Raw genomic sequence first — 19,960 nt, 5'->3', positions numbered from 1 at the left:
CACTCCGGGATTTCACCATGAGGCCAATGGTGACTTTAAAACAGTTAGAGTTTAATGGCTGTGAAATTGACAGAGTGAAAAGAAGGATGCCTGTACAGAATTTAAAATATTCCAAAACATGCATCCTGTTCGCAACAAGGCACTAAAGTAATACTGCAAAAATGTGGCAAAGCAATTCTCCTTTTTTGTCCTGAATACAAAGTGTTATGTTTGGGGCAAATCCAATACAACACATTACTGCGTACCACGCTCCATATTTTCAAGCATAGTGGTGGTCGCATCATGTTATGGGTATGCTTGTCATCGTTAAGGATTGGGGAGTTTTTCGTGATTAAAAATAAATGGAATGGAGCTAAGCACAGGCAAAATCCTAGAGGAAAACCTGGTTCTATCTGCTTTTTTCGTTTATAGATGGATCGGACCAAGGTGCAGCGTGGTAGGCGTACATTTTACTTTTATTAAATGACACCGAAAAAACAAAATACAAAAGTAAAGCTACATGCAGTGAAGAAAGCAACTACACACAAACAAGATCCCACAAACTAAAGGTGGAAAAACGGCTGCCTAAGTATGATCCCCAATCAGAGACAACTCGAGACAGCTGCCTCTGATTGGGAACCATACAAGGCCAACAAAGAAATTGAAAAACTAGAATGCCCATCCAAATCACACCCGACCTAATGATTAACAATCAATTTGACAGAGCTTGAATAATTTTGAAAAGAATAATAGGCAAATGTTTCACAATCTAGGTGTGGAAAGCTCTTAGAGATGTAATCGCTGCCAAAGCTTCTTCAACAAAGTATTGTGAATACTTATGTAAATTAAATATTTCTGTATTTCATTTTCAATACATTTGCGAGAATATCTAAAAGCATGTTTTCATTCTGTCATTATTGTGTGTAGATGGTCAAGATTTTGTATTTATTAAATACAGATTCTCACTCTAATTTGTGGAACGTTCCAACAGGAATCTGTTCCAAAAACGGCGTATAGTACAAGGTTGCCAACAAACAACGCATACAAAGTAGCATGTTGACGAATAGGCATCAACTCACCGCGTAGCTTATTCTCAATGTTAGTCCATTGGCCACCAGAGTGAGGACAGACATTTTCCGGAATAAACGTGGTGAGTAAAAACGAAATTAATTATCCCACTCCCTACCTGGTATCTTAATCTGCCACTATACAACTTTGTATGCGTTGTTTGTTGACATCCTTGTTATTTACGAAGTTTTGGAACAGATTCCTGTTCGATCGTTCCACAAATTATACCCACCCGTATTGACTTGATGAAGGCACTGTATGTAGAGTTGCCTACCTTCCCTCGAGCTTCTGTACACGCCCCCCTCCGTCAAATATTCTATCCAATCACACGCCGCATTAACACCGGTGGGGTGCGCAAGATCCGCATCCAACCAGTGATGGTCCTCCTGTCTTTTTCCACAAATCACATTTGTATTTTACATAAACGGGTGACGTTACAGTGTGGACATTGCTGTGAATATTGTATCCACTGACGTAATTCGCCAACTACCGTAGCTATGTGAAATAAAAGGACTAGCTATATTATGCACGATGACCGCAACGTTATGACATATAGACTGTAGAGCACCTAAAATATGCCTGCTAGCTATATGACAAATTGTCCTACTAGGTCATGAAATGTTTAGTAATCATATGGGCCTAGATAATAAACCACAACAAGAACATTCTTGATGTTTGAAACTTGCGTCCCTGGGGGGGGGGGACTACCTGGTCACAGAGCCACCCACGATGCGATGTTGGCGCGCTGAATTCTGGGCTCTTTTCTGTCCTCCCTACTCCGTTCATTCTCATCCTACTCCCCGGCTGAAAAATGGCTGCTTTAGCGGCAGCGCAGGGCTCAAACCCCGGTCTCTGTCCCAGTTTCGCAGTGGTCTGCTCGTTCCTGGAGCGCTACGGACAAGCCCTGGACCTCCCCGAACTCACGTTTCCGCAGATGGAGAGGTATCTCCGGGACACATCGACAGGTAGGAAGGGAGAGGAAGAGGGTCTCAGCATCCTCATCACTGACTTGCTAGCTAGCTGGGTGGTCAGGGGGGAGCCAGTACAGCTAGCTGGCTGGGGGGTTCCACACACGCACTGTGACATGTGCCTGGGTATAACTGGCTAACGTTATCGATTGATGTAGCTAGCTAGATGTACCGTTACTTAGCTATTTGATAAGTAGCGAACTTGCCATTCCTGCTTGAATTACCAAACCAGCTAGTTAGCATAATTTTGTTAGCTAGCTAGCGATCAGGTGTACTTTTCCATGCTTGCCTGCCCATACTAGTGCAAGAAAAGTATCAAACTTAGCCCCAGTGTGTATGAGTAAATAACGTTTGAATAGAATCGATCTCGTATTGTGGAAAATCGTGTCGTAAACAGTTGTCAAAATAGTCCGATAAAAACACGAACGTTACTTGGTACAGGGTGGCTGACTGTCAATTTCGCGCAGGCGCAATGCGTGATGTAGCCGAGCTAGCCAACTTCATGCTAAACCAAGCTAACATTAGTTTTGCTGGTGGCTATCAATTCATTCAAATAAAATACCGCTGATTTCAAATTCCTCAGACTGTACATTTGCCACAGTTTCTAACTCTTTAAATCCTCTTTAGAGGCAATGGTAGCTACTGAGGCTTTCTTGTCACGATTTAGCCAGCTAGCTATCTGGCTAGCAGTGTGTGGCGTACCAAGCTAGCCACTAACGTTACAGTATCTGTGGGAAATGTGTTGTTACTAGCTAGCTAGTTAGTCAACTGTATGTAGACTTCTGTGATAACGTTGTTAGCTTTTTCCACATTTCCTCCCTTGTTCACCAAACACATCGTGTTTTTTATATTCATGCAAAAAATGACAATGAATCACAGTTATTGTTGATCTTACCTCCACCCGTGCCACTGTTAGCTAGATCTTTGAGAATAAGAACATGTGAATCAATGTGAATTACACAGGTCCGAATAAATGAAGGAGAATGTGGATTTTTTTTGTATTCCCACAGCACATTGGGTGTTGTAATAGGTGTGTAGTGTTATACAAGCTGGTGTTATGACTGTGTTTAGTTTTATAACAAAATGTATTATCTCTCTGTGTGTATCTCTCTCAGTTTCCAAGCCACTGGTGGAGCTGCATGTCAAGCTCCTGAGGAAGCTTGGCAAGTCTGTGTCTGCAGACAAGTGGGAGAGGTACCTGGCTAAGGTGAGCTGTGTGTGTGTGTGTGTGTGTGTGTGTGTGTGTGTGTGTGTGTGTGTGTGTGTGTGTGTGTGTGTGTGTGTGTGTGTGTGTGTGTGTGTGTGTGTGTGTGTGTGTGTGTGTGCGCACTTGTAATTACTGTATATTTATCACACAGGTATGTCAGGACATCAACAGTAGCTGGGCTTGGGAGCTGGAACACAAGGGCTACCAGGATTTGAGCATGGAGTGCAAAACCAGCATCCTCAAAGTAAGACACACACACCTTGTGCAGACTATCACACTAGTCTACCTCTTTATGTCTGCTGTGACATCTACTCTCTGTATGAACAGTATATTGATAATATACAGTGCCTTCAGAAAGTATTCACACCCCTTGACTTTTTCCAAAATTTGTGTGTTACCACCTGAATTTAAAATTTATTAAATGTAGACTTTGTGTCACTGATCTACACACAATACACCATAATGTCAAAGTGGAATAATGTTTTTAGAAATATTTGCATATTTAATACAACATTAAAAGCTGAGTCAATAAGTATTTAACCCCTTTGTATGGCAAGCCTAAACTTCAGTAGTACAAATGTGCTTAACAAGTCAGATAATAAGTTGCATGGACTCACTCTGTGTTGAATAATAGTGTTTAACATGATTTTTGAATGACTCATCTCTATACCCCACACATACAATAACCCGTAAGATCCCTCAGCCGAGCAGTGAATTTCAAACACAGATACAACAACGAAACTGCAAAGAAGATGGGTTAAAAAGTCACTACAAAGCTACATGCGTCCTTCCTAACTCAGTTGACGGAGAGTACGGATACTGCTCAGGGATTTCACCATGAGACCAATGGTGATTTTAAACCAGTTACAGAATTGCTGTGATAGGAGAGAACTGAGGATGGATCAACAACATAGTAAACTCAGCAAAAAATGACACTGCCCTTTTTCAGGACCTCGTCTTTCAAAGATAATTCGTAAAAATCCAAATAACTTCACAGATCTTCAGTGTAAATGGTTTAAACACGGTTTCCCATGCTTGTTCAATGAACCATAAATAATTAATGAACATGCACCTGTGGAACGGCCTTTAAGACACTAACTAACAGCTTACAGACGGTAGGCAATTAAGGTCACGGTTATGAAAATTTAGGACACTAAAGAGGCCTTTCTACTGACTCTGAAAAACACCAAATGAAAGATGTCCAGGGTCCCTGCTCATCTGCGTGAATGTGTCTTAGGCATGCTGCAAGGATGCATAAGGACTGAAGATGTGGCTAGGGAAATAAATTGCAATGTCTGTATTGTGAGACGCCTAAGACAGCGCTACAGGGAGACAGAACGGACAGCTGATGGTCCTCGCAGTGGACAGGTACAGGATGGCAACAACAACTGTCCTCCAATAAGTTGAGAGAGGCTGGACTGAGGGCTTGTAGGCCTGTTGTAAGGCAGGTCTTTACCAGACATCACCGGCAACAACGTCGCCTATGGGCACAAACCCACCGCCGCTGGACCAGACAGGACAGTTAAAAAGTGCTCTTCACTGACGAGTCGCGGTTTTGTCTCACCTGGGGTGATGGTCGGGTTTGCGTTTATCGTCGAAGGAATGAGCGATACACTGAGGCCTGTACTCTGGAGCGGGATCAATTTGGAGGTGGAGGGTCCGTCATGGTGTGGGGCGGTGTGTCACAGAATCATCACACTGATCTTGTTGTTATTGCAGGCAATCTCAATGCTGTGCGTTACAGGGAAGACATCCTCCTCCCTCATGTGGTACCCTGCTCATCCTGACATGACCCTCCAGCGTGACAATGCCACTAGCCATACTGCTCGTTCTGTGCGTGATTTCCTGCAAGACAGAAATGTCAGTGTTCTGCCATGGCCAGCGAAGAGCCCGGATCTCAATCCCATTGAGCACGTCTGGGACCTGTTGAATCGGAGGGTGAGGGCTAGGGCCATTCCCCCCCAGAAATGTCCAGGAACTTGCAGGTGCCTTGGTGGAAGAGTGAGGTAACATCTCACAGCAAGAACTGGCAAATCTGGTGCAGTCCATAAGGAGAAGATGAACTGCATTACTTAATACAGGTCGACTGATTATGATTTCTCAACGCCAATATCGATTATTGGATGACCAAAAAAAACAGATATCGATTAATCTGACGATTTATATATATTTATATAAAAATGGTCATTATTACATATATATATTTGTAATAATGACAATTACAACAATACTGAATGAACACCTATTTTAACTTAATATAATACATCAATAAAATCTATTTCGTCTCAAATAAATAATGAAACATGTTCAATTTGGTTTAAATAATACAAAAACAAAGTGTTTGGAGAAGAAAGTAAAAGTGCAATATGTGCCATGTAAAAAAAGCTAACGAGCTAAGTTCCTTGCTCAGAACATATGAAAGCTGGTGGTTCCTTTTAACATGAGTCTTCAATATTCCCAGGTAAGAAGTTTTAGGTTGTAGTTATTATAGGACTATTTCTCTCTATACCATTTTGTATTTCATATACCTTTGACTATTGGATGTTCCAATAGGTACTTTAGTATTGCCAGCCTAATCTCGGGAGTTGATAGGCTTGAAGTCATAAACAGCGCAATGCTTGGAGCAGAGCGAAGAGCTGCTGGCAAATGCAGGAAAGTGCTGTTTGAATGAATGCTTACGAGCCTGCTGCTGCCGACCACCGCTCACTCAGACTGCTCTACCAAATCCTAAACTTAATTGTAGTATAATCACACACAGAAATACGAGCCTTAGGTCATTAATATGATCAAATCTGGAAACTATCATTTTGAAAACAAAACGTTTATTCTTTCAGTGAAATATGGAACCGTTCTGTATTTTATCTAACTGGTGGCATCCCTAAGTCTAAATATTGCTGTTACATTGCAAAACCATCAATGTTATGTCATAATTATGTACAATTATGGAAAATTAATTACGGTTTTTGTTAGGAAGAAATGGTCTTCACACAGTTCGCAACGAGCCAGGTGGCCCAAACCGCTGCATATACCCTGACTCTGCTTGCACAGAACACAAGAGAAGTGACACAATTTCTCTAGTTAAAATAAATTCATGTTAGCAGGCAATATTAACTAAATATGCAGGTTTAAAAATATATACTTGTGTATTGATTTTCAGAAAGGCATTGATGTTTATGGTTAGAAACACATTGGTGCAACGACAGTGCTTTTTTCGCGAATGCCCCTTTGGCGAAGTAGGCTGTGATTCAATGGTAAATTAACAGGCACCGCATCGATTATATGCAACGCAGGAGAAGCTAGATAAACTAGTATACCATCAACCATGTGTAGTTAACTAGTGATTATGTTAAGATTTATTGTTAGGTTTAATGCTAGCTAGCACCTTACCGTGGCTCCTTGCTGCACTCGCATAACAGGTAGTCAGCCTGCCACGCAGTCTCCTCGTGGAGTGCAATGTAATCAGCCAAAATCGGTGTACAAAAATGCTGATTACCGATTGTTATGAAAACTTGAAATCGGCCCCGATTAATCGGTCGACCTCTTTTACTTAATGCAGCTGGTGGCAGTTACTTTGGATATTGACCCCCAACCCCCTTTGTTCAGGGACACATTATTCCATTTCTGTTAGTCACATGTCTGTGGAACTTGTTCAGTTTATGTCTCAGTTGTTGAATCTTGTTAGGTTCATACAAATATTTACACATGGTAAGTCTGCTGAAAATAAACGCAGATGACAGAGAGGGGACGTTTATTTTTTTGCTGAGTTTAGTTACTCCACAATACTAACCTAAATTACAAATTGAAAAGAAGGAAGCCTGTACAGAATAAAAAAATATTACAAAACATGCATCCTGTTTGCAATAAGGCACTAAAGTAATTCTGAAAAATATATTTTTCTCCAGAATACAAAGCATTATGTTTGGGGCAAATCTAACACATCACTGTGTACACCTCTTCATATTTTCAAGCATGGTGGTGGCTGCATCATGTTATGGGCATTCTTGTCACCGGCAAGGATGAGGGAGTTTTCTTTTTAAATAAAAAGAAACAGAATAGGGATAAGCACAGGCAAAATCCTAGAGGGAAATCTGGTTCAGTCTGCTTTCCAACAGACACTGGGAGATAAATCCACCTTTCAGCAGGACAATAACCTAAAACACAAGGCCAATTATACACTGGAGTTACTTACCAAGATGACATTGAATATTCCTGAGTGGCCTAGTAACAGTTGTTACTTAAATCCAGCTTAAAATCTATGGCAAGACTTGAAAATGGCTGTCCTAGCAATGATTAACAACCAACTTGACAGAGCTTGGAGAATTTTAAAAAGAAAGAAAATGGGCAAATATTATACAATCCAGGTTGACAAAGCTCTTAGAGACAAACCCAGAAAGACCCACAACTGTAATTGCTGCTGAAGGTGATTCTTAACATATATTTGTTTTCCATTAATCATTTTTTCCCCCACTTTGAAATTAGAGTATTTTGTGTAGATCGTTGACAAGAAATGACAATGAAATGTGGAAAAGGTAAAGGGGTGTGAATACTTTGAAGGCCCTGTACTGTTTTCTTCTCTCTGTCTAACCCTAACCCCCTCGTCTCTCTGACCCCAGTACCTGTGTGAGATCCAGTTTGATGACAACCTGAAGTTCAAGACGTTGGTGAACGAGGAGGAGGCGGAGGCAATGAGGTTGCAGCCCTTGGGCAGAGACAGACAGGGTCTGATGTACTGGCTGCAGACTGACGCCCAACACAACATTCGCCTGTATACAGAGGAACAGGACGACTGGGACGGATCCACCTGGAGATGTATCGTCAGGTAATGATGGATGGATGCATATATTTTTTGGAACCCTAGTTGGAGCATCTGAGAAGAGAGAAAGGGTATACTGTATATACAGTGCTGTGAATTAGTATTTTCTCCCTTGCTCATTTTCTCTACTTTTGCATATTTTTGATTCTGAATTATCAGATCTTCAACCTAAACCTAATATTAGATAAAGGGAGCCTGAGTGAACAAATAACACAACAATTACATATTTCATTAAAAAAAGTTATGCAGCACCCAGTGCCCCTTTGTGAAAAAGTAATTGCGACCTCAATAACTGGTTGTTGCACCTTTAACTGCAATGACTCCAACCAAACGCTTCCTGAAGTTGTTGATCAGTCTACATGAAAAAGTTTGAAAAGCAACCCATTTTAAGTTTTGGAATGGCCTAGTCAAAGTCCAGACCTAATCCCAATTGAGATGTCGTGGAAGGACTTGAAACGAGCAGTTCATGCTTGAAAACCCACAAATGTCGCCAAATTAAAGCAGTTCTGCATCCAAGAGTGGACCAGAATTCCTCCACAATGATGTGAGAGACTCATCAAGAACTACAGGAAAAGCCTTTGGTTGCAGTCAATGCAGCGAAACGTGGCACAACAAGTTATTGAGTGTAAGGGGGCAATTACTTTTTCACACAGTGGAATAGGGTGTTGCATAACTTTGTCACTTACATAAATAAAATAAGTATACATTTTTTTGGTGGTTATTTGTAAACTCAGGTTCCATTTATTTAATATTAGTTTTTGATTAAATATCTGATAACGCTCATTATCAAATAATATGCAAAAATAGAGAAAATCAGAAAGGGGGCGAATACCTTTTTACCGCACTGTATGTTCAGAATGTTCTGTTCGTCTTCAGAACCCGGAACGACTTGGCCGATGCTCTGGACCTCCTGAAGACCCAGCTGGACCCAGAACACAAGGAGAAAGAGGAGGGAGAGACGGAGAGAAAGAAAGAGATGGACAAAGATAAGGAGGGAGGATCCAACTTTGCCAAAACTGTGGAGAGGGGGAGAAGACACACAGAGGAGGGTATGGGTTCTGTTGTTACTAGAAATATGATGGTGTAGTTACTATTATTATGATTGTGTTGTTACTACTGACATATTATAATTGTTATTATAAATGAATGTTGGAACCAGAGCTGCAATATAACATGTCAACATCTGTGATGATTTTTCAAGGTGAGGCTGGAGGAGAGGTAAAGGAGGAGGAAGAGAAGGCAAGACAGAAGAGGAAGGCTGAGGAAGACAAGAACAAGAGTAAAGAGAGGGAGAAGGAGGAAGAGGAGGATAAGCGAGAAAAGAGTAGATCATCTACCTACCCAGAATCCACTAGTACGGATGACAACATGGCATCGTTAGCAGAGAAGGAAAACCCAACCAAGTCTGAACCATTATTCTCAGTGAAAGAGGAAAACATTGCAGTTGAGATGAAGGAAGAAAAGGAAATGAAAAAATGTGATGAGAAAGAAGAGGGAGAGACACAGAGTGTGAGGAAGGAGGAGAGGTCAGAAGTGATTGACAACAGAGTGAGCACCATCACCGCACTCATCAAAGAGGAGACCCAAATGCTTAACAACTCCCCTAGCAACGCTGTCTCCGTCGTCATGGCGCCCGTCTCGGCAACGACAAAACAGGAAGTTCATCCTGTGAAGGAGGAAGCGGAGCGGGCCCTGAGGACCGACCAGCAGGCCAAGATACCACTGAAGAAGAGAGAGCTCTTTGGCGCTAACCGTCACCATAGCAACACGCATCACAACAATGACATGCACAGCAACCAACACAACAACAACAGCCATAGCAGCAGTACTAGCAGTAGCATCATTGTCCGTAACCCTTCAGTAACACATACCAAGGAGGAGCAGCTGGGGAGGCAGTCAGCGCCACCTGGGGGCCTAGCTGTCCCACTGCCAGAGGAGCTGACCAATGGGGGGGCTCCCCTAAACGGGCTTGGAGGGCTCACAGGGGGTATAGGTCATGTGGGGGTCATCTGCAGGTCAGCCTCGCAGCAACAAGATGGTGGATTGTTCTGTACGGACAGAACCAGACCTGGGGCAGAGGAAGGGGCTGAGATGGCCAGCGCTCCAGACAAGGAGAGGAGCAGGCAGTCAGTCCTGGTGAGGAAGAGTCCTGGCTGGGGAGAGACTGGAGCCCCAACACCCCTAGAGCCTAGAGGACAGGAGAGACAGGCAGGAGGAGATGAGAGGGAAAGGAAGGAGAAAGGAGAGAGATCCAGTGAGAGATTAGGAGAGGATGGAATTGAGAAAGCAAGGGAGAGGTTAGATGGAGACCTGTCTGGAGAGAGGGATGACAACACAAAAGAGAAAGAAGAGAAAGAGAAAAAGTCCACCCTCCATATGGAGAACCGCGAGGGATGCCATGGAACAGAGGAAGAGGAGAAGAAGAGTACTTCAGGAAAGAAGGAGCAGGAGTCAGAGAGCAGCCAGACTGTAGAAGGACCGATGGACCAGGGAGAGGCCCTCAGCACAGACACACCAGCCCATGCCAGGGTGAGGGGAGCTGGGCATGGAGCAGCAGACCGGCCGGGTCCCCTTGAGGCCTCCTCTGAGCTGCAGAAAGAAGGGATCAGGCTGAAGATAAAGATCCCTCCCAACCAGAGGATAGAGAACGTGAGAGAAGAGGAGAAGAAGGCGGAGGAGCAGGGAGATGGGAGGTCTCTGCGGAGATCGGCTCGGATCTGCAGGTAAGGTCCATGATTAAATCTCTTCCCATCAATGTCTCAATGATTATTACCATAACATAACTTCTTTCATCACAACAACTGAGGTGACAATTTGTCATGTAGAGCTGAACAATAGATACAATATTCTGCTGTAATACCACGCACTCACTCATCACCGTCGTGCCTGATAGCTTATAGGGCAGCAACAAAGGCTTTCCACTTCTGACTGTCTTTGGCCATCTTCTCCAACTGTGCCCCAGCTCTGCTGGTGGTGTTTGGAGTGGTCTCTATTGTTCTGTAATTTGATATTTAGATATTTTACTGATCAATCCTACCTACAGACCCAGCCCAAACAAGGTGAAGAGCCAAGACGCACCCCCAGGAGTGAGGAGGGAAGAAGAGGAGGAGAAGACTGCTCAATGGCAAAAGAAGAGAGCAAACCCTGAGGGACAAAGCAGGACTGTAAAGGTAACTACTTTGTTTTAAAAGTCAATTTACTCATTTATAAGTCAAATCAAATGTATTTATAATGCCCTTCTTACATCAGCTATCTCAAAGTGCTGTACAGAAACCCAGCCTAAAACCCCAAACAGCAAGCAATGCAGGTGTAGAAGCACGGTGGCTAGGAAAACTCCCTAGAAAGGCCAGAACCTAGGAATAAACCTAGAGAGGAACCAGGCTATGAGGGGTGGCCAGTCCTCTTCTGGGTGGAGATTATAACAGAACATGGCCAAGATGTTCAAATGTTCATAGATGACCAGCAGGGTCAAATAATAATAATCATAGTGGTTGTTGAGGGTGCAACATGTCAGCGCCTCAGGAGTAAATGTCAGTTGGCTTTTCATAGCCGATCATTCAGAGTATCTCTACCGCTCCTGCTGTCTCTAGAGAGTTGAAAACAGCAGGTTTGGGACAAGTAGCACGTCCGGTGAACAGGTCGGTTCCATAGCCGCAGGCAGAACAGTTGAAACTAGAGCAGCAGCACGGCCAGGTGGACTGGGGACAGCAAGGAGTCATCAGGCCAGGTAGTCCTGAGGCATGGTCCTTGGGTGGGGGTGGGGAGAGCTTACATTCACACAGGACACGGGATAAGACAGGAGAAATACTCCAGATATTACAGACCCTAGCTCCCTGACACATAAATACTAGGGGCTGAGACAGGAGGGGTCGTGAGACACTATGGGCCCATCTGACGATACCCCCGGACAGGGCCAAACAGGCAGGATGTAACCCCACCCACTTCGCCAAAGCACAGCCTCCACACCACTAGAGGGATATCTTCAACCACCAACTTACCATATTGAGACAAGGCTGAGTACAGCCCACAAAGATCTCCGCCAGGGCACAACCCAAGGGGGGGGGGGGTGCCAACCCAGACAGGAAGAACACGTCAGTGACAAAAACCCACTCAAGTGACACACCCTTCCTAGGGACGGCATGGAAGAGCACCAGTAAACCCGTGACTCAGCCCCTGTAATAGGGTTAGAGGCAGAGGATCCCTGTGGAGATCGGGGAACTGGCCAGGCAGAGACAGCAAGGGCGGTTCGTTGCTCCAGTGCCTTTCCGTTCACCTGGAGTAATATGATCAAATTTTTTGGTTCTAGTCCAGATTCTATCAGCTGTGTTTCGCACTAACTGATGTTTATTTAGTGCTTTGTCCGGGTAGCTGGAAAGTAGAGCATTGCAGTAGTCTAACCTAGAAGTGACAAAAGCATGGATTCATTTTTGGACAGAAAGTTTCTGATTTTTGCAATGTTACGTAAATGGAAAAAGCTGTCCTTGAAACAGTCTTGATATGTTCGTCAAAAGAGAGACCAGGGTCCAGAGTAACGGCGAAGTCCTTCACAGTTTTATTTGGGACGACTGCACAACCATCAATATTAATTGTCAGATTCAACAGAAGATCTCTTTTTTTCTTGGGACCTTTTTTTCTTGGGACCTAGAACAAGCATCTCTGTTTTGTCCGAGTTTAAAAGTAGAACATTTGCAGCCATCCACTTCCTTATGTCTGATACACAGGCTTCCAGCGAGGGCAATTTTGGGGCTTCACCATGTTTCATCGAAATGTACAGCTGTGTGTCATCCGTATGGCAGTGAAAGTTAACATTTGGGGATGTCATTCATAAACAGAGGTAAAATATATAGTGAAAACAATAGTGGTCCTAAAACGTAACCTTGAGGAACACCGAAATTTACAGTTGATTTGTCAGAGGACAAACCATCCACAGAGACAAATTGATATCTTTCCGACACATAAGATCTAAGTGATGTGTAAGGCTTTGTATGAATATCAAAATGATCATAGTCAAGAAAATGTTGTTTATCAATGTGATTGATTGTAATCGTTTGTGCGTGTGTCTACAGAGCAGACGAAGGCAACGAGGCCCCCGCTGGTCAAACACTCGAGCGAAGAGATGCAAACCGAATGAGGGAGAGGAGAGAGGGAGAAAGGAGGAGAGAGGGAGGGAGGGAAGTATTTGTGACTCAGATGACTCTAGCCAATCAGAGGAGATGCCTAATGAAGATCCCTGCAGCCACTGTGGACTCCCCAACCACCCCGAACTGGTGAGATGTGTGTGTGGAGGAGATGGTTGTTTTCTTTGTTTCTTTACGTCTCTGCATCTGAATTACTTATGGTATATTGTGTGTGCTTTACTGTGAAGCCAACTGTTTCCCTTCTGCAGATCACTATCTATTCTTGATTTCATGAGTTTATTTACACCCAGCACCTGAAGGTGTGTACACTCTGTTTGAAACCAACCCGTGTGTTTCTCTGCTGCAGATCCTGCTGTGTGATTCATGTGATAGTGGTTACCACACCGCCTGCCTCAGACCCCCTCTCATGGTCATACCTGAGGGAGAATGGTTCTGCCCACCCTGCCAACACGTAAGTGAGAGAGAGAGAGAGAGAGAGAGAGAGAGAGAGAGAGAGAGAGAGAGAGAGAGAGAGAGTGCGTGTGTGTTTGTCCGTGCGTGCGTGTTTTAACACTGTCCCTGGTCTATGTAGAAACTGCTGTGTGACAGACTAGAGGAGCAGCTGCAAAATCTGGATTGCGCTCTGAAGAAAAGAGACCGAGCTGAGAGGAGGTAACACACAGTCCACACACAGTCTCACACGTCACACGCAGTCTCACACACTGAAATGGTTGTGGAATTCCTGTGTTTTTTGTCTCTGTAGGAGGGAGCGTCTGGTGTATGTGGGAATCAGTGTGGAGAACATCATTCCCGTAAGCCTAATTTTGTGTGTGTACTATCAGGCAAAATTAGTCTAGAAGGCCAAAAAAATTTATCATAATCTGAAATTGTGTGTTATGTGTTTCTAGCAGGAAGGGGAGGAAGAAGAGGAGAAACTGGTGAAGAAGAAAGATGCAAAAAATACCAAAAACCTGGGAAGGAGGTCTACCAGAACCAGGAAGTGTATCAGCTACAGGTGTGTGTATGAGAAAGAGAAGTGACAGCACAGCTCAAATAAGTCACATGTTGTCATGGTGACACTCCCGTCTCATAGTGTGCTTGTCTGCAAGGGTTACCGTAATTGCCGGCTTTTGGCAGATGAAAAATAAATGAAATAAAGCCGCTAAATAAAATTGTTACCTGCCAATTGAACAGGAGAAAAAACAATCCCATTGAAATTTAGTTGAATTCATTGATGTAAATATCAGTCGCTGTAAATGCATTTGACCGTCGGTCTATAGGTTAATTTGCTAAATTTTGTGAAATTAAATGTGTTTATTTATCACACAGCATACCGAGCCTATTATGAGCGGCATGTCACTTGTCAAACGTGTTGCTGCTAGAGTGAAACATGACATTGCGGAACAATTCTAAATGCAGTTGTGTGTTAAAAACATTTTTGTTAGCCAGAAATTTATAAAGAGCTACTATTTGTTTTTTTCTCAACTGGTAATTGAAGCCATTCAAGTGCATGGACTATGGTAGGCAGGCTAAGAGCATGTCACCCACTACTTTGCATTGTGAGCTGGAGGCAGTATGCATTTTGAAAACACATACTTAATTGTTTGAAACCTGAATATTTGACTCTATATTATGAGGCATGTCTTACCTTGTTTCAAAATAGCCTCGGAAAAATCACACTATAGAACCGTGGAGGCATTTATTTTATAAAGACTTCCTCCTATGCCATTGAAACCAGCATTTCTCTGCTGTTCCATTGGTTTTCATATCAACTTTCTTTCGTTGTGTAGATGAAATACACAATGTACTGTGTATGCTGGATAATATTAACAGTATTAACTGTCTGTTTGTAAATCAACTGCCCCCTCTCTCTTCAATGAGAGGGGGCAGTCGTTCTCCACTGTGTGTCCGGCTCCTCGTTTTCCCAGGACTGACTAGGAAAACGTAAACCCTGGTGTGTGTGGTGTCTGTGTGTTCCAGGTTTGATGACTTTGATGACGCCATTGATGAAGCGATAGAGGAAGACGTCAGAGATGAGGATGGAGGAGGTGAGAAATGGAGAGGGAGTGAGTGTGTAGACTGAGAACTGAATGGCTGTCTCAAATGGCACCATATTCTCTATATCAGAGATCATCATCTAGATTCAGCTGTGGGATGATTTTTTTCTTAAGCGGAAGGTCGGGGGGCCAGAACATAATTACTAATAAGTTGTAGATTGCAAATTAACCCCAAGAAGCCCAAACAGATATAATATTTGACTAAAACTTCATCATTTCAAACCTTGCTTACATTTGTATACCATCACTTGTCTCTCTATTATGCGTGAGAATAATTGGGTTCAGGTTTGGGAACCTAGCCCTAAGGCTCCTGGTCAAATGTAGTGCACTATATTAAGTGAATATGGTGTCATTTTGGATGAGGAACAAGAGGTTTTAGATGACAGAAAAGTGGACTGCCTGTGTAACCCTGTGGTCCTGTGTGTAGAGGTGGGGCAGGGTAAGGACATTACCACCATCCTATCAGAGGGGGGGAAGGAGAAACGAGGACCAACCACAGCTCAGGCCCCTCCCACCAGGAGCAGGAAGAGAAGGAGACTCAACGACCTGGAGAGCGACAGCACGGCTGCAGAGAGCGAGGAGGAGTTTCAGCTCAGCGCCAGGTGTGTTTGTGCCTGACTGGCCTTAAGTCAGTCCTAGTAATTCTGTGTATATATGTATGGGTGGGTGCTACTCTTTGGAGCTACACCCATATTGTAAAGTCATATTTTGTTTTAGCACTATAAATGCAAACTTTTAACGCCTGTGTGTTTGTGTGTGTAGTACGGAGGAGGAGGAGTTTGTAGCGTCAGGTGATGAGGAAGCAGCCAGTGATGTGGACAGCTTTGCCAGCGACCCGGGCTTCGTAAGCCAGTCCACACGGGCACAGAGACGGGCACCTAAACAGAGAACCTCCAGGACCGCAGCAAAGTGCAAGAAACGCCCACGCAGACAGAGGAGAGGATGGGGGGAGGAGGAGGAGGAGAGTGAAGAGGAGGAGGAAGAGGAGATGGGTGAGTAAGGCTTGGAATATGAGTTGGGAAAAGAAGACACACAGAAATCCAGAGGTTTGGTGCTGGATGTTAAAGAACATGTTCAGTTGAAAGTAAAACAACTCTCTCCCTCCCCTCCCCTCTCTCTCTCTCTCTCTCTCTGCTTTTCTCTCTCTTTGTAGAGACCAGTGATTTGAGTGACAGCGATGGGGACAGGAAGAGGTGTGGTTTAAGGAGGGGCCGGAAGCGGGAGGTGAACTACCGCGAGACGTCAGAATCCGAGTGTTCCCAGGCAACCACCAATAAGGATAAGGCTAAACCCCGGCGCCGTCGTCTCTCCAGCTCAAACAGCGATGGTCAGTTACTATGGTTACCATCCCTGCCCTCAATTAGGGAGGTCCATGTGGAACTTGACAGACTGTCATTTAGTGAATGTAAACAACTCATAACCAACCCGCATTCAGACACTAGCGGAAAAAAAACGCTTCTTCAAGTGAAAGCGTGCCGATAACGTTCCACCCCTCCCCCTCCTAAATTTAAACCAATCTAAACCGACCACTGTCCCTAAACCAACATTTTCTGGTTGGCTGGATGAAGCGGAAAACACGTCACCAGACGCAGAGAAAATAGAGCCATCGATTCCATTGCGCCGGGCAAAGGAACGTTTTTGCCGCTAGTGTCTGAATGCGGGGTTAACTCCTGCTGCTGTCTGACTCCGCCGCTCGCTCCCTCTATTTCAGAATCCTCCCATTCCAGAGAGTCTGAGGAGGAAGAGAAGAGAATGAGGGGAAAGAGGCGGAGAGAAGAGGTGGAGGAGAGTAGAACAAGGGGAAAGAAGAGGAGAGGAGAGACGATGGGCCGAGGGAAGCGGAGGAAGGTGTTGATAGAACAGCGGAGGAAACGTCTTGCTCTGCTGAAGAAAAGCAGACCCTCCACTAAAGATGAGGAGGATGATAACGATGAAGGGGAATCGGAGTCGTCATCCGAGGAAGATCGTCCTATCCGCAAACGACTTAACCGCATCGACTCTGATGAAGAGGAGGAGAAAGAGGGAAAAAATGAGGACGAGGAAGAAGAGGATGAAGAGGAGAAGAAGCTGAGAAAGCCATCATCAAAAGACAAGGAATCAAACAGCCCTAATGGACAGCAGGCCTCTAGAGGCTCAACACAGTCTGGGGCTGATAGTGCAGCCTTACCCAGGGACAGAGCAGCCAAAGCTGGGCAGAACAGGTCTAACAGCCCCCCACCTCCTGACCAGTCAGACGCATGATGACATAGACTTTTCGTTATATTTTGTTTTACTTTCTTGCCTTTCACCAACAACCTTTCAACTGGATCTCTCATTACCTCATCATCCCTCCTTCCCTGTCTCCTTTCCCTCCTCCTCCCTTCCTCTAAACAGGATGAATAACTACTGGACCAAACGCACTAGCGCCACCCAACACACAGACACACAACACAATACACGGCCAAAGGGTGAAGGACTGTCCTGAGCACCAGACAGACACCCTCCTTAGCTGTTCTGCTCGGCTGCTGATCCTGTAAAATACTAGATGTTCCCTTCTCTCTTCTCTGTCTCCCTCTAAAATTGTGTTCTATATACCATGAAGGAGAGAGCGAATGGACTGGAGTGTTTAATAATCCCAGAAAATAGTGAGTTGGATGTTTTAAACCAATGGAAGAGCTGCTCTTGTTGCTCTGCTGTGAACCAGGAAGAGAACTACCAGAAATAGATTCATACAGGCTGATTCATCTCAAATGACACATTTCAGATTTGACCACAGTTACAACTACAGTGGGGGCTGGCAGATGGACACTGGCAAATTATCTAACTAGCTATGTTCAGTAAATCAATTCACTGTTGACTTTTATGTGTTAGTTGAAGTGTTCCTTCTCTCACTCAGTGAGGACTGAATAATTTATCCACAGAAGTCTACTACTCTCCATTCCAGTCTATACATTCTACAACCTACTACTATTTGAGAAGATGGGGTCATATTCATAAGTCCGAAAAAGGACTGAAACAGGGAGGGACTACCTGAACTTGCAAAATGTTTTGCTGCTGTGTGCCCTAATGAATATGGCCCCAGGTGTGAATGCTGTATCTGGTCCTCAGTCCACTGTCTGTTCTGTTTTCATCCTCAGAGTTCCATCTGAACCTCTTTATAGATTCTATCATTCCAGCTCATTGTTCTTATGTTTTCTCCCCCCCCCCCCCCCCCAAAATATCAAATATTTTGAAATGTTCAGTCTGAAAAAAAGAAATCACCCTGTTATTCCTCCACAGTGTATGTACAGTATGTTTATAGTTGATGCTGTAACATAGGTGTTTTATAAGTTATTAAAAACCAATATTCAAGCATCTCACAAATGCACCTTGTCATCTGCTTTTGAAATATTTTACTATACAAATAGTGGTTTTATTTGGCCCCCAATCAGTTCAAAGTTACTTTAATTTTGGAAATCTGTTCCCAGGTATCGTATACAAATGGAAGCAAGGTTTGAAATAGTTTTAGTCATTGTTTGAGTCAAATATTATATCTATTTGGGCTTCTTGCGGTCTACAAATGATTTGTGATTATGTTCTACTTGATTTTCACATTAAGTCATTTAGCAGATGCTCTTATCAAGAGCAACTTAACAGGAGCAAGTGGGGTTAAGCGTCTTGCTCAAGGAAACATCAACAAATATTTCACCTCGTCGGCTTGGGGATTCTAATCAGCGACCTTTCGGTTGCTGGCCCAACGCCCTTAACCACTAGGCTACCTGCCCTTGACTGATAATGCCGTATCAGATAAAGACTACAGTGTAAACAGTGCATTCGGAAAGTATTCAGACCCCTTGACCTTTTCCACATTTTGTCACGCTCCAGCCTTATTCAAGAATGTATTGTTTTTCTTCCTCATCATTCTACGTGCAATAATACTCAATGACAAAGCAAAAACAGGTTTAGAATATTTAGCAAATTTATAAAAACATTCAACTGAAATATCACATTTACATAAGTATTGAGACCCTTGACTCAGTACCTTGTTGAAGCACCTTTGGGTGCGATTCCAGCCTCGTTGTCTTGGGTATGACACTACAAGCTTAGCACACCTGTATTTGGGGAGTTTCTCCTATTTTTTGCAGATCCTCTCAAGCTCTCTCAGGTTGGATGGGGAGTGTTGCTGCACAGCTATTTTCAGGTCTCTCCAGAGATGTTATATCGGGTTCAAGTCCGCGCTCTGGCTGGGCCACTCAAGGACATTCAGAGACTTGTCCCAAAGCCACTCCTGTGTTGTCTTGGCTATGAGCTTAGTGTCATTGTCCTGTTGGAAGGCGAACCTTCACCCCCAGTCTAAGGTCCTGAACGGTCTGGAGCAGGTTTTCATCAAGGATGTCTCTGTACTTTGCTCCCTTAATCTTTCACTCGATCTTGACTAGTCTCCCAGTCCCTGCTGCTGAGAAACATCTCCACAGCCTGATGCTGCCACCACCATGCTTCACTGTAGGAATGGTGCCAGGTTTCCTCCAGATGTGACTCTTGGCATTCAGGCCATAGAGTTCAAGCTTGGTTTCATCAGACCAGAGAATCTTGTTTCTCATGGTCTGAGAGTCCTTTAGTTGCCTTTTGGCCAACTCCAAGTGGGCTGTCATGTGCCTTTTTACTGTCGAGTGGCTTCCGTCTGGCCACTACTATAAAGGCCTGATTGGTGGAGTGCTGCAGAGATGGTTGTCCTTCTGGAAGGTTCACCCATCTCCACAGAGGAACTATGGTGCATATTGAAGTTGATATGC

General features: G+C 44.0%; 1 protein-coding gene across 2 annotated transcripts; it reads left to right on the top strand.

Moving 5' to 3' along the window:
* The first annotated feature begins 1,769 nt into the window (after positions 1 to 1,769).
* LOC124004827 (remodeling and spacing factor 1-like) lies at positions 1,770 to 18,542 on the top strand. 2 transcript variants are annotated; one of them, XM_046313643.1, is made up of 17 exons: positions 1,770 to 2,012; positions 3,131 to 3,222; positions 3,374 to 3,466; positions 7,836 to 8,041; positions 8,912 to 9,084; positions 9,237 to 10,758; positions 11,079 to 11,205; positions 13,102 to 13,302; positions 13,520 to 13,624; positions 13,745 to 13,824; positions 13,916 to 13,964; positions 14,064 to 14,167; positions 15,133 to 15,200; positions 15,637 to 15,811; positions 15,972 to 16,201; positions 16,363 to 16,536; positions 16,921 to 18,542. In XM_046313643.1, exons 1-17 carry the CDS (start codon positions 1,859 to 1,861, stop codon positions 17,448 to 17,450), a joined length of 4,083 nt encoding a protein of 1,360 aa, XP_046169599.1. In that variant the 5' UTR covers positions 1,770 to 1,858; the 3' UTR covers positions 17,451 to 18,542. The 2 variants fall into 2 exon arrangements, with proteins under 2 accessions (XP_046169599.1, XP_046169598.1); XM_046313642.1 differs by having other exon boundaries at positions 14,061 to 14,167.
* The last annotated feature ends 1,418 nt before the right edge of the window (positions 18,543 to 19,960 follow it).

This window comes from Oncorhynchus gorbuscha, linkage group LG19 (genome assembly GCF_021184085.1).
Source record: "Oncorhynchus gorbuscha isolate QuinsamMale2020 ecotype Even-year linkage group LG19, OgorEven_v1.0, whole genome shotgun sequence".
In the NCBI taxonomy this organism is placed as follows: Eukaryota; Metazoa; Chordata; class Actinopteri; order Salmoniformes; family Salmonidae; genus Oncorhynchus; species Oncorhynchus gorbuscha.
This window is presented reverse-complemented; position numbering and strand designations above follow the sequence as displayed.